The sequence below is a fragment of the Mus caroli genome, unplaced genomic scaffold (assembly GCF_978045245.1).
Source record: "Mus caroli unplaced genomic scaffold, Mus_caroli_1 scaffold_15, whole genome shotgun sequence".
NCBI classification, from domain to species: Eukaryota; Metazoa; Chordata; class Mammalia; order Rodentia; family Muridae; genus Mus; species Mus caroli.
Window position 1 is genome coordinate 17,338,858 of NW_028227270.1, and position 14,652 is coordinate 17,353,509.

At 42.3% G+C, this 14,652-nt stretch overlaps 1 protein-coding gene across 1 annotated transcript in view; it reads left to right on the plus strand.

Annotated features, from left to right (window-relative positions):
• Nln (neurolysin) overlaps positions 1-14,652 on the plus strand; it is an 85,256-nt gene that overhangs the window by 34,324 nt on the left and 36,280 nt on the right. The window contains exons 2-4 of the mRNA XM_021179980.3: positions 1,835-2,094; positions 5,534-5,682; positions 12,901-13,008. Of these exons, the coding sequence (XP_021035639.1) occupies positions 1,835-2,094; positions 5,534-5,682; positions 12,901-13,008 (517 nt within the window). The remainder of the gene's footprint in view (positions 1-1,834; positions 2,095-5,533; positions 5,683-12,900; positions 13,009-14,652) is intronic.

The following is a 14,652-nucleotide window of genomic DNA, read 5'->3' on the forward strand; positions in this document are numbered from 1 at the left end:
TTGTCCTAGTTCCCGGCAATCCTGGCCTCACTGACTATATGAATCAGTCAATACTTCTTGAGTCAGCTTAGCCATCCTATAAGTGCAGCCACCTTTAAGATCAGTGACTTCCACCTACATGCCTGTGCACTTATAGCAGGTCACAATTCACCTTCTCCTTCTTCCCCTGCAAGTCTGCTGTGTTCTCTCTGAAACCTGAGCATTGCCCTTCAGTCTTTGCCCCCTGCTACCTCTACACCCCAAGGCATATTGCCTCTACCTCTGCAATTAACTATCACTGCAGTTCTCCCATTTTCTAAGTCTGTATCTCCTATCATTGGGAGAAGTAGGAGCATTCTCTAAGACATGCAAGCTTATCAGGTCTCACCCAGTGAAACCCTGTCAGTGCTCCCTTGAATAAGTCTGAGAGCAGCCGCTGGGTAGTGGTCAGTGATATAGTGCAGTCACCTTGCATGCATGTGGCCACAGTTCCAATCTCTAGCATTGCAGAAAAGACAAAAGCAACTGAATCAGACCAACCTCAGACAGCCACAGATCAAGGCTGTGTGTCTCGATGAGTCCCAAGACTCCACATTGGCCGCTTCCTCTTTATCCTTCAACTTTCTCGGCCGCATGCTCTTTGCCTTTGGATAGTCTAAGTAGGACCCAGGTCTTTTAGGACATTGACTTTTCCCACTCTGTACCGTGGAGTCTTTCAGAGTCCCCTCTGCCCTGTGTGCTCTATCTTAGTGCCCATCACAAAGCAGTGCTGCTTACTTTATCCCTGCGGCTTCTCTTCCTTATTAGAACATCAGGAGCCTGGACGGACTGTCATTTTACCCTCCGGGCCCCTCACAGAGCTGCACGCATGTACTGTGTGTTGTGTGGGCAAATGACCTTAAACATTCAAGTTAGCCTCCGAGCCTCAGTTACCTCACTGATTAACAGGGAGAACTACTCCCTGAGGCTACTTCTGGATCCTCGGAGGTAAGAGAAATTAAGCTGAGCATAATGGCTAGGAGTGGGGTTCTAGATCCATGCTGCCTGATTTCTAATGCCAGTGCTCACTGTGTGACTGGCTGGGCCGCACAGGTTACACTGTGCAGATGACTTGGTGAGCCTTAGTGTCTTCATCAGTACGTGAGAATGGCCACAGACCAAGTCTTTAAGGACTGCTCAGTGTCTGAGATTCACCGTATGGAAAACATTTTGAGCAGTGCCTAAACATTCACTATGCAACTTGTTGTGTAGTAAATATGACATTTTTTATTTCTAAGCAATAAAATTGGGGCCGGGTTTGAAGTTGGGAGAGGAGAGAGAGAAATACTCATACAGCCAAGTGTCAGGATATTTTACTTGGAATATCTAGAGAAATAAGGACCGATCTCCTTACTGACAGTTTTTCTTTTATCACAATGTGATATCTCTAGCAGAGGCAAATTACTATTTTTATTTATATAAAATTACGGGGGGGATTGATATCTAACATGAAAAAGAGAATATTTGTAATGTTTTTTAGTAAAGCCTACATTTTTTAAAATAAACATACTCTTAGAAACTAGCACATGAAAGATTAATTTTTTAAAGGACAGTTGTCATGTTGATACATGTTGATAACTAACTTCCTTCTGTATTTCATATATTCAAGTCCACATTTGAATAGTAAAAATTCCACTAAAACTATAATTATGCAAGAAAATAAGAAATACTAAGTAATATGTTCACTCATTTTTTTCCTTTGGGAAAGGGTTGTTTCCTTTTGAAACATTCTTACTTGGTGTCGGAATACATTTTAGCTTCCAGCCAACAGAAGTCCCGAATTTCTATTGTTTTTTTTTTTTCCAATTCTTTTCAGAGCTGGTGGTTCCAGGATTCGGCTCAGAATGACGTTGGGAAGGGAAGCGGCATCTCCTCTGCAGGCCATGTCTTCCTACACCGCCGCAGGCAGCAATGTTCTCAGATGGGACCTTTCTCCAGAGCAGATCAGGACGAGGACAGAGGAGCTCATAGCACAGACCAAGCAGGTGTACGATACCGTGGGGACAATCAACCTGGAGGAAGTAACGTATGAGAACTGTCTGCAGGTGCTGGCTGACATAGAAGTGAAGTACATAGGTGGGTGCAGACGGGACCGCCTCAGTATTTCCTGTGGTGGAATCTACAGCCATTTTACCCTTCTCGTCTGAACAGTCAATTTTCCAGTTTTACAAGAAATTGACTCTTCCACAAGGCTGATTATAGCTTAGAATTGAATTACTTAAGGTCCGTGAGCCTCTTCAGGTTCTTAGTGGCGTGTACTCCCCTCCGCTGCTCTGCGTTCATCAGAGCTGCCAAGAGCCTCCTACTCTTGCCCAGCAGCTCTGCATCTAGAAATCCAGGACAACGAAATAAGAAAGGCGAGATTCTTACATAACTAGTGTATAAGTGGGTACTGTTTTCATATCCAAGGCCTTTCATTACCAGCCTTAAATGTCAGCTGATATAGAATCACAGTATTGTGATTCTGAAGACACGGTTTGGTAGGTAGCTAAATGATCAAACATCCATCCTCTGTAACTCCATGTAGCCATTAAAAGCATAGTTTTAAAAAAGTATACAGCAGCCTAGAAGAAGAGCATACAGAGGGAACTTGTGATCCCAGCATTGGGGTGACTGAGGCAGAAGGATTGCTGTGAGTGTAAGGCCAGTTCCTGTTATGTAGTAAATACAAGGATAGGTGGGGCTACAGCCAAGACTCAGCTAAAACACATCAGCAACACATGCAGAAGGAAAACTGAAGGGAAGTAGTCATGGTGTTAGTCTATAAAGCGGAGCCCCGGGTTATGTGCACGGATGCAGAGACATTTCCCATGTAAGTGTGGACAGTTGTAAATCTAAAGCAAGGCAGGGTAGATCTGAATCCGAATTCCCTGCTGTACATATGAAGGCAGTTTACTAGAGAGTCCTGCCTTGCTTATTGTTCGAGTCAGGCCCGTAACTAATTGGATGAAGCTACTTGCCTATGGAGGCCAATGAACTCCAGGTTCACCAACTTTAATGTTGGTGTCATCTAAAATGCCCCCAAGTCTTAAAGTCACTCACCACAATGCTTAAGTGTCTTGGGTGGTGACTTGTTTACAGTTGGTTTTCCTTTATTAATTTCTCATCTTTGTATAATTTAAGCACATCTTAGACTTACACAAGTAAAAACTCACCCTGATCACCTCTAAGAATGGAACATATTTCTATAAGACAATTATGACTAAACAACTTTGATGTATATCCAGGCTACACTTAAAAATAAAAATTAAAAAAAAATGTTTTTTAAAAAGCTGCAAAGTAGATATCAGAAACATTTCTCTGTATGTTCTGGAAATTGAAAGGCTGTCTAAAACCAGCCTGGCTGTCCTCGTGGCTGGACTTCGCTCTTCCCCCTGGCAGCCCCTAGTCACCCAGTGTTTGCTGCCCTACTGGCACTGGCATAAGGACACAGTGTTTTTCCTCCCTCTGTGTCTGCTTCCATGTCAGTTCCTACTACCAACTTCCTCTCTCTGATCAGTGGCTACTGCATCTTTTAAGGCCTAGCTGTAAATTCCGGAGTGAAGGGTCCGTTTTTCCTTCTGTCAGTCATAGGGGCAGCAGGCTTTTCCAGCAGTGCAGGTTTGTTCTTGGTTCAGGCTCTCTTTTATTCCTCAGTGACTGTCCCTTGGCCAGGCTAGTGCACCAGCCTACCATTGTGTGCGCCTCACTGGGAAGAGAGAGGACAGTGAGCAGGGGAGAAGGCATGAACTCGTTTAAAATGGCTTTTCAGTCCTGGGTCTCCCCAGAAAGGAGTATTTTAAACGTATGTAGAAGTTCATGGTATTCGATCTTACTCTCCACAAGTTTATCTTTACAGGTTAACCAACAAGCCTCTGAGGGAGTAGATGTCTTAAAACTAACTCCCTCGTATCTGCCTGATCTGGGGTACAGGCCACAGTAGCTGTGTGTCTAGTGTTTGTGTCTGGCCTGGGCACAGAGAGCATTGTTTATAGCTTGGCAGAGCAAATGAAGTCTGTTTCCAGATTTCTGTTGTAAAAGAAGGAAGGAAATGGTCTGGTGTGTTATTGTTCAGGATCGTTTCCAGTTTTAGGCTCCTGCATTTACCTTGTTACACATTTAGGTTCTTGAGAAACTTTAATTGCTTTTTAGTAAGCAGAAATTATAACTACATTATTACCAATAGCTGTAAAATAGTGCTCTAGGAATACAAAATTTAATCTGTGCCACATTTTCCTTAACTATCAAGTGCAAAATTATATACTAAGTCAAGTGCTAAAGTATAATTACAGAATTTGAGTTTTTTAGAAATGTGTATGTGGAGCTGGGATATGGCTCAATGGTAGTAACTACGCATCATTTATTCTGCTATTTCTGACATGTTTTTAGTAGCTTTACTGGCAGTAGTGTTTTAAGAGGACTAACATAAGTATTGCAGTATTTTAGTTGAACTGTTTCTTACTCAATAAAGGATGACCTGTGTCTATTCTGTATTGCTTATGTAACTTTTACTAGTTTATAAAACAGGTAATATTCTGATAGTAAGCCCAGACATGTATACCAGTTTTCTAAACACTCCAGAGGCTGAAACAAGAGAATCGTAAGTTCAAGGTCAGCCTGGGCTATGTAGTGAGGCTCTATTTCAGGACAAAAAGATATTGGAGATGGTAGTTATATTCCTTGTCATAGAGTAACTAACCGACCACAGCCATCCCTGAAAGTTCTATAGTTATTGCCAATTCACTAATTTCAGAGATTCGTGCCCAGTTACAGTATATGAAAACCGAATAGCTTACTTTAACATGCGAAGATTAGAGCAGAGCATTATCACCGTCATTTAACAAGTGCAGCCACAGCATCCAGCTGCTTACTGGATGCATCGAGAATTATTGAGAATGTTTTATGTTCATTTGATATGTGCCTTTTGGGTGGGGTCCGTAATTTAGATTAGATTCTGCGAGGAGTCTGTAGCTGGGGAAATGATTAAGAACATTTTTTTACACAAACCCCTTCCTGCTGCAATGATGGGCTTGTTTTATAAGTATCTGATGTCCCAGCTGGGTGCCCTGCTTTCAGACCCTTATTTTCCACAACACACTAGGTCCTTCCTCTTCTACAGCCATTCCCCACAGCACGCCACCCTGTGTCCTAGCCCTTGGGAGCTGCTGCTATTCATCTCTTGTTCACAACCCACAGGCTCTTACCATCTATTTTTATGCACCAGGTTCCCCCCTTCTCAGATCATAAGACACCTATGCATAGGAACTCCATCTTTATAATTCACAGTTAATCGATTATGCACTGGACAAACTTTGATATGTGTTGAGCGCATGGCCTTACTGTTCACAGTGCTGCCAAGTGGAGCAGCCAGCTCCCATCCCCAGGACTGCCTCTTGATAAAAGCTTCAAGAGCCTTTGCAGAATGCACAGAATGAAAACTTTAATGTCAGCATAATAATTCATCTCCAAGGAGATACTTGGCTTCCTGCCCCTTTGATGGGCCCTGTCATATTCATAGTTTTTTCTCCCTCCACAGTGGAAAGGACCATGCTGGACTTCCCTCAGCACGTGTCGTCTGACAGAGAAGTGCGGGCTGCAAGCACAGAAGCAGACAAAAGGCTTTCACGTTTTGATATTGAGATGAGCATGAGAGAAGATGTATTTCAGAGAATTGTTCGTTTACAAGTAAGTAATAGATTACAGGTAACACATCCCTTGGAAAGGAAGAAAAAACACATAACAAGAAGTAAGGACCCGGGACTAAAGAGAAAACTCAGCAAGTGTTTTAAAGAGCTCAGCAGTTCTTGCTGCTCTGGCTGAGGGCCCATGTTTGGTTCCCATACCCACATTGAGTGGCTCACTCCAGCTCCGGGGCATCCAAACCCTCTTCTAGCCTCTGAGATCCACCAGCATGCACACACACAGACACATACAAACATGTAAATTTTTTAATAAGTAAGAACCTGGGGGCTGAGTGTAGGTCATGGTAAAACGTGTGTATGTACAGGTCCTGGGTTCTGGTTGTTAAACCTACCAGTCAAGAGTAAGACCACTACTATAGCTTAAACCCAAATTTGAAGCATGCTTTAGTTAAATACTGGCCAGGTTAACGAACTCTATAGGCAGGTTTGTCTAGAAAATGTCCCCGAGTCACATTTTGCAGGGGCTTAAAAAGGCAGACTCTTAATTCACCCATTTCAAATGAGTTCCAATCAGGGCCAAGTATATATCCTGACAGATCTCCTGCCCACATACCTCCCACCCACATGTGATCAAGCACATCCAGCATAGTTGGGTCAAACACACTTGTTTAGAGGCGTGAAAACAAATGGCTTGTTAGAGGTCATAAACAGTAGCATTCAGCATTTCCAGAAATGTCTGTCCTTGGGCAAGGGGCTTATAGGTTAGAGGCATTTTTGTTTCCTGGATCTCTTAAGCACAGTAATTACACCTTAAATTGTAACTTTGGCTCTAACAGGTGCAGTTCAGGCTAGAGCAGGCATGTATGTGTGCAGGGCCCTGGGGGCTGTTAGAGTTTATGGTGGTGGTGTGTGTGTGTGTGTGTGTGTATGTGCGTGTATCCAGGGCCCTGGCTTTAGCCTTTCATACTAAAAGAGGAAGAGATGAGGACCTTTAACCAAAAGTAAAACATACTTGAATTTTTCTAGAATTTGTTTTCAACAATTACAGTAGTTGGCATTGTATAGTTAGTTCCAGAATTGTTTTATATTGGGTACGTTTGTGTTGAGTTCTTGATTGCATTCCCTTAGAATTAGGGACTGAATGTAAAGGGTGCACATCCACAAATCTAAGCCTTTTTAAGCCATCACGAACTGTTAGCCCAATGGGAAAACCTCTCTGACTTTTCAAATTATTTCATGGTTCATAGTAGACCAAATCAGCTAGATACAGATGACATCGAGTTGCTATCTGAGGGTCTTGTGCTCTGGACTGTAGTATTGATAATATACTGCTAATGTGCCAGAGCCATTCTACCTATCTCCTAAAGTCTCCGGGACTCACAGACATTCCGCGTGATGAACGTCCTAGGTGAATTTGCTTTCGATGTTTTGTTTCTAAAGCAACGTTGCCTCCTTAGCATGGCAAGTGTGCCTTTCTCCTGATTCTTATTTCCCTGACATTCCCAGCATTCCCGTGAAATTATGGGAAATCTGCAAAATCAGAAATATAAAAAGCTTTATTTTTATGACAAGTTGAAATAGGTTTTGGTTTTTGTTATTTTTGTTAACTTGTGTTTAATTTTCAGCTCCTAACAGATCACAGCACTGTGACTTTGGCTTCTCAGTATGCCGGCTGTTTAGTTTCTCATGCTAGGTGATCATTTTCACCCTAGAGTTGATAATCAGTATGGTTCATCCTTGGCACTATAAAATAACAAATAAAAACAACTCTATGATATTTCTTATTACCTAAATTACCACCTCCTCCCAACCCCTGCCCCACTCCCGGCACCACTGCAGATCATATACCCCAGGCCTTCCTGCCAGGCAAACACCTTACCCTGAGCTGCATCCCAGACCCCATCATGAGTAGGTTCTTATTTGGAGTAAAGTTTTTCTTACCTTTCTGTCTTCTCTGTTTTTTTCAGATGTTATCCAGATATGGAAAGTTGTCACATTAGATTTTCTTGTCCTACCTTTAATTTTTATGTTGGGGCCCCTGTTCCTAAATTTGATTATACCTATAGCATAGACTGGCAGCCTACTGACCTGTTAGTCACCAGTGCACCATGGAATCTGTGTGTTTGGTTGTTTAGACTTTACCATGAGATGCTCCAAGTTTGGCTCCACAGCTGCCCCGCCTTCACCTGAGTAGTTACTGCACTTAGCCATTCCTATGTGAGCACTGTTAGAGTCTCTGCCGTGTGCTGCGGCTGGATCAGAGTCATAAAAGCGAGCTATTGTGTTTGTGTCTGCATTGAGACTCATTAGGTAAATGTAGTCACTTTTAAATACCTTCCAGGACAAAAAGGCAGTGATTTTTTAAAAGCTATAATTATCACGGTCAGGTGCTTTAAAAATAATAAATATCATTTATCACTGAGGATAAAATTAGATATATCCCAAATGTTCTGATTTTTTTCTGTAAGGGATATAAGACAGCCATAATGTAACACATAAGACCCAGCTACAAAACTTAAATTAATTCAAAGTCAGTGATTTCAGTCAGGCTTTAATAAAATGAAGCTAGTCTTATAATACTGAATTGTCCAGATACCACCAGTCCGGAAAGTAACCAGTATTTATTTGGGCTTTTATGTATTTTTCTACTTAAATTTAATAAATAGAACTGTGAAATTATGGTCATGCTAAACAGGGTTAGTACTTGGAGAAATGTGAAATTGTATTTCACAGTTTTTTCTCTGTGTGTGTATATGTATGCATACATATATGCATTTTAGCCAAAATGGCCAGAGAGGCTCACAGCCATTTCATTTTCTCAGAGTTTCTGTGGACCAGGATTTCAGGAGGGAAAAGTTCTGAGTTAGGAGCTCAGTGAAACTTTGCTGGGGGGCGGGGGATGTGGGGGCTGAAGTTGAAGTGCCCGGGGATACTCAGTATCTATCTCTCTCTCTCTCTTTGCATGGCTCAAACTGTCTTGGTCAGCTTGGGCTGTGGAGGTCTAAGATGGAAGTTCTCATCTGGCTTGCACATGGCCTCTGCTCAGTGTGTGCCAAGGCATAAGATGCATAAGATCTGTTCCCTTTAATACAAGGTCACCAATCCTTTCAGATTAGGATCACAGCCTTGTGACCTCATTTAACTTCAATTATCTCACAAAAACAAACAAACAAAAAAACCCAAACAATCTCCTAAAAGAATCACACAAGGGTCAGAGGTTCAACAAATGCATTTGATGAGACACAGTTTAACCTATTCACAGGATAGCTCCACATGGTCTCTTTTTATAGTTTATCTGAGTGTTCATTATAGCTTGGCAGATCAGGGTGATAGGACATCTTTGTAGGAGACTCAGCATTCCAATATGCATATGTCATCAAACCACAGTGAAGTCAGTCACATTGTAGAGTCACATGTCAGGATTTCTGCCATTCTGCATTAGATGATGTTAGTTTGGAGCTTAAAGTCTTCCAACATCCCATGTGTTGAGGGCTTTGTCCCCAGCCTTTGGCATTGGAGAGGGGATAGAACCTTTAGAACAGTGGTTCTCAGCCTCTCTAATGCTGCAGCCCTTTAATAAAGTTCTTCATGTTGTAGTGGCCACCAACATAAAATTATTTTCATTGCTATGTTAAGCCCACTGAGCAAAAATAAGACCACTATGAAAATGTTGAGCCAAATTTGAAACAAACTTTAATTAAATACTGGCCAGGATGATGGACTTTGGCCAGGTCCATTCTGAAGATCTCAGAAAATGGCATGAGCTATGTTGGCCAAGTGCTTATAGGCAAGCCCAGGCAGAGGCTGGAGGGGTGTACAACAACCTGCCTGACAACCACTGACGCAAAGTGGCACTGCAGATGCAGGGCTATGAGGACACTGAGCCCACACTTCATAGGACACATTTCTTCAGGAGAAACTACAATCAGAATATAGTATATGTTCCATTTGGTATTTTTTATGACCTTATTTATCTCACACTCTAGGGAAATAAACAAATAGCTTCCAAGAGCTTTACGTCATATGTAAAGCAAAATAATCTACCAACAGATGATGTTGATATGAACTACTATGAGGGAAAAGATGTTAGGTACTTAGACAAGAGGCATAAAGACCTAAACCAAGGGCACTGAGCCATGGGAGATGCTGACAAGGCTTTCCATCTGGGTTCCTGAGCTTCTGAAGGCCTGACAAGATTGTAAGTAGTCAGAACACTGGCTGTGATGAAAGACTAAAAATTAGGGGTGGGGGTATCCCTTTAAGCCCAGTACTTGAAAAACAGAGGCAGTCATATCCCAGTGAATTCAAGGATAGCCTGGTCTACATAGTGAGTCCAGGCTAGCCAGCAATGCACTGTGAGACTCTGATCAAAGAAATAAAAATAAACTAGATATATAAAACTCTTGTGAAGGAAAAATAATGAGCTAAAGGAGCCCATAAAGTTTTGGGGAATAAAAAAAAGAACAATTAAGTTGCTGGGTATGGTGGTGTTTGCATTTAATCCCAACCCTTGGGACTGAGCTCTGTGAAGGTCTACAGATTGAGTTCTACATAATGAAGCTCTGTCTTAAGACAAAATAAGAAAATTTGTTACAAGATTTTAAAGAATCATAATGAACCAAGGAGAGGGTGGAGTGATGAGGAAAATCAGTAAACTAAGCATTTTACCAATTTTTCTCTGCTAATTTTTTTTTTTGTTAGACTGTGTGGTTTTGGGAAAATGTAAGCATACCATAAACGTGTATAAAAGCTCATTGTTAGGGGGACGTAAATCTTGCCGCACAGGGGAAAATCAGGTGCCTACCATCGGGCTGTGTGAATTACACATGAGAAGCCTGAGGAGACCTGTGAGGCCTGAGGGGCAGAGTCCTCGTTCAGGACAGAAGATGCGTGCAGTTCAGCAGAGCAGCCTGGAGCAGTGGTTCTCACCCGTGTGGGTCAGACCACCCTTTCATAGGGCTCGCATATCAGATATTTACATTATGATTCATAAAGTGACAAAGTTGCAGTTATGAAGTAGCAGTGAAAATAACTTTATGGTTGCGAGTCCCCGAAACATGAGACACGGTATTAAAGGAGTCACAGCATTAGGAAGGTTGAGAACCACTGCTCTAGAGAATTGCCATTTTCCATTTGGCAGATCCTTCTGTGAGAATTTGGAGTTTGCTGGGGCTTACAGAGGAGATAATCCCATGAAGAACTGTGGTGCAGCCGTGGACTTAGCAAGTGGGCCTCAGAAGTGCCTCAGTTTTCCCACAGGCCCATGGAGTCTGCCAGAGACCTCAGCATCTGAGTGGCAAGCGGGGGTCTGGTTACTGAGTCAGACTTTTGTTCAGTGTCATTTTTGTGGTTCAGTGTCCCAGTGTGCTAGTTAGTGATGGTTGAATTAGACCTAATTCGAAGTCAGTTTCCCGCAGACTATCTTTTTCCCTGTGTGCACTTGTGTCACTCACTTTGAGAGTATGTGGTTTTCATCTTGATGTAGACTGCGAATGTTACTCTTACGTTGTTGAGTGCCTTCCTGTAGATAAGAAGGGAAGTGTATCTACCTACCGTGGGGACCTACAGTAAGCGTGTGCACAGCCATGGAGTAGCTCTGAGTGCCACTCAACTGGCTAATGAGACAGTGAGATTAGCCGTTGTTCCCAGCTCAGAACCAAATGTTTGCCTCAGCTCAAGGCCAGCTCTCTGCTGTGTATCTCAGCCTCCTAGATCCTTAACAATAAACCCAGCTCTTGCTAGATCCTGCTTATCATACTGCACGTGGTTATGGCCTAGATACTCCCCACCCCCACCCCCCAAGCCTTACGATGTCATACCGTCTAGAGACTCCTGTTGCCACGCTCACACCTCAGGACAGACTTCCCGGCGCTATTGGAACTGACTAGACGAGCTCCAGTTAATGACATCCATATGAACGTTGTGATTTGAACTGTTCACCATCCCTGCGGGAGCTAGTACCTAGCCAGGTTGTCTCCCTAGACATTTTGGGTTTCTTCCCAGATACCTGCTGCTGGATCCCAGTAATTGCCAAAGCCATCTCAGGAGGATTTCAACTCCAATCATGCCCACAAACTCACAGTTCCACAGAGGCACAAAGGGAGATTATAATGGAAAAAGGAGTCTAACCGTTCTTACCCTCTGCTGAGAATACACTCAGGAAGGTTGAGTAACGTTGGGAGTGTTGTAGCTCTGTGACACCGATTGTTTTGGTAGGCAGTGTGAAGTGCTGTTTCTGTTCTGAGTCTCACTGATTGAAATGCAGCTCTGTTTACCTCCCTGTCATCAGCCATCTCAAATGCCATTTCTAAAACTAAACACCATTCATTAAAAACCTAATCAGTTGGGAAATTTGGAACACTCAGATCTGGATGGCCCTGGTCTTCCACTGAGAAAATGTCCAACTGACAGGAGGCCTGTAAGCTCCAGTGACAGAAGGCTGCCATTGTCCCTCGGCCAGAGTGAGTCTTTTGTACCTGCTGAGTCTGTCTGGAGTCACATTTCCTCCCAGAGACCAAGAGCTGACCAGCCACCTTAGATACACACCACATATCCTGTGACTTCCTTTGGATTTTGGATTTTTATTGTCTTGGCTGTGGGAATTTTCCAGCCCCCTCCAGGACCTTCTGTCCTTTGGAGGCTAGCAGCTTTCCTTGTGTTTTACTGGGGTGCTGACTCATTTTTCCCAGATACTTGTTCATGTGCAGCCTGCTGTAGTCCCTTGATCTCCCTTGCCAAGTGACAGGAAGGCGCTTTTGAAGTATTGGAGCCTTTGCTGGAGTTTTACCCAGCTGTCCTTGTTTGGTGTTTTGGCAAGAGAGTCTTCTTAACCAGCATTTGTGCAGAGTTCACCCCATTATTTCTCTTCCTGCATCTCAAGTGGAACCAGGTTAACAACTGATAGACAATTAAATCCAGATGATTTGCAGTAAGAACTGTGCCTGGGTCATGCAGGCTGCTCAGAAGGAGACTATGCAAATGCCCATTAGCACAGTCTCCCCCCACTCAGCTCTCTTAGCTCTGAGGCAGGGCAAGGCTACTGTGCATGGCCTCTTATTTATTTAATATTTCTGTTTTAAATTAGCAGAAGCTCACCAAAGCATAAAAGGAATTATATCTTTAATAGGGCCTGCCCCACAATCACCTGTGTTTCATGGCCCAACAGAGATGATGAATGCAGTACATTGGCTTTGGCCTGGGAGTTGATTGTTTGCTTGTGTGCTATTACAACAGAAATAACTGACATGCTTGTTAATTTAAGGAAAAGTGTGATTTGGAGAAGATAAAGCCTGAAGCCAGGCGATACTTGGAAAAATCAATTAAAATGGGAAAAAGGAATGGACTCCATCTTCCAGAACACGTAAAAAATGTGAGTTTCTTTCTTTTTATTTTTTATTAATAAGTTTTATAATAAGTATTAATAAGTTGTTCTTTGACAATTTTCTATATGTGTAAGATGCATTCTGATTACTCTCTCACACATATAACCCTCATCTGTCCATCATTTTCTTATTTGAGGAGAAAAAGAAAAAAGAAATGCAATAAGAACCAACAAGTAGGCAAAGAGATGAGTTTTAATAGGATAGCCCATACTAAAAAAAAAAATCCATTTTTGATATTTGATGCTTTTACTTTTCTTCTTTTAAAGATTTGTTTTATATGCATGTCTGTGAGTCTAAATGTGTGTGTGCTGATACCTACAGGGCCCCAAAAAGAGATTCCGGTGCCCTGGAGGTACAATTATAGCAGTGGTTGTTAGCTGTCTAGTATGGGTGCTGGGAACTGAACAAGGGTTCTCTGGAAGAGCTGTAAGCACTCTCAACCACTAAGCCATGATTCAGCTATTAAAACTTATGCTAACCTCATTAGTAACTAAACAACTTACAAATCACACATACACACTCATTTTAAAACAGGAACTATATAGTTCTATTTGACCTGGAACTTGCTAAGTAGACCAGGCTGGCTTAGAACTCAGAGATTCACCTGCCTCTGCCTCTGCTTCTGCCTTTGCCCAGAGAGCTGGGATTACAGATGTGTGTTACCATGCCTGGCAATGGTATGGTTCTTTAATCCCCCCCCCCATGTATTGTTTATTTTTATGTGTGTCAGGCTTATTTCCTTTGCTATATTTCATATTCTTAAAATTGAAATTTCATATTTCAGTGGCCGGTTGTTTTCTCCTTCTCTTGATCTCACAGAGATAGATCACTCTGAAGAAATGCTTAATGATAGAGGGTTTGTAAGTCAGCACTTTAGCATAGGGTGCCCTGTGACTAATATACACCTCTCACACGAAGAAAGATTAGCCAGTGAAAAGCATTGATCAAACATTTTCTTATGTAAGGCAAATTAAGGCTTCTAGATTCTGTGATTAAACTCAGCCTCTTAATTAACTTCATTCTTTTTGAATAGGAAATATAATTTATCATTTATTTCCAAGCCACTCCTGTAGAATACAGAACTGGAAATAAGTTTGACAGACATCCAAACCAGGTTTTATTTGGTGACTGATGTCATCCTGGCAAAAAGTACTGAGGGTGCCATGGAGGCGTCCTATCTTTCTGTCACCTGAGTCCTTTGATCACTTTGTTTCCTGGTCATCCAACTGGGTGGCTGATGTCACTTGCTTGACCTTTTGACTTCCTGGCCAACCCTTTCTTCTCATGGATGCATGAAAATTCTAGTAATTAAGCTATGATTGGTTGCAGCAAACAGAATCCCACTTAAGCAACTTAAGTAAGTCGAAGGGTTTTAGAGGCAGGTGGCTTCCTGTGTTTTGTCACTGGCCACCTGATTTCTGTTTCTCTTCTCTGTCTTCAGTGATTGTGTTTATCTAAAGCCTTGCTTTTTATTATTAAAATAAAAAAGCCTACCAGTATAAACGTGGCCATCCAGACACACATAGAACTCTGTGTCTGTATCTCAGTGTCTTCCAGTAGATCCTTTGCCGAAATCCCACTGTGAGAACTACTTTGTGTCCAGCAGATTTCATTATCCAGCATTGTTAGAA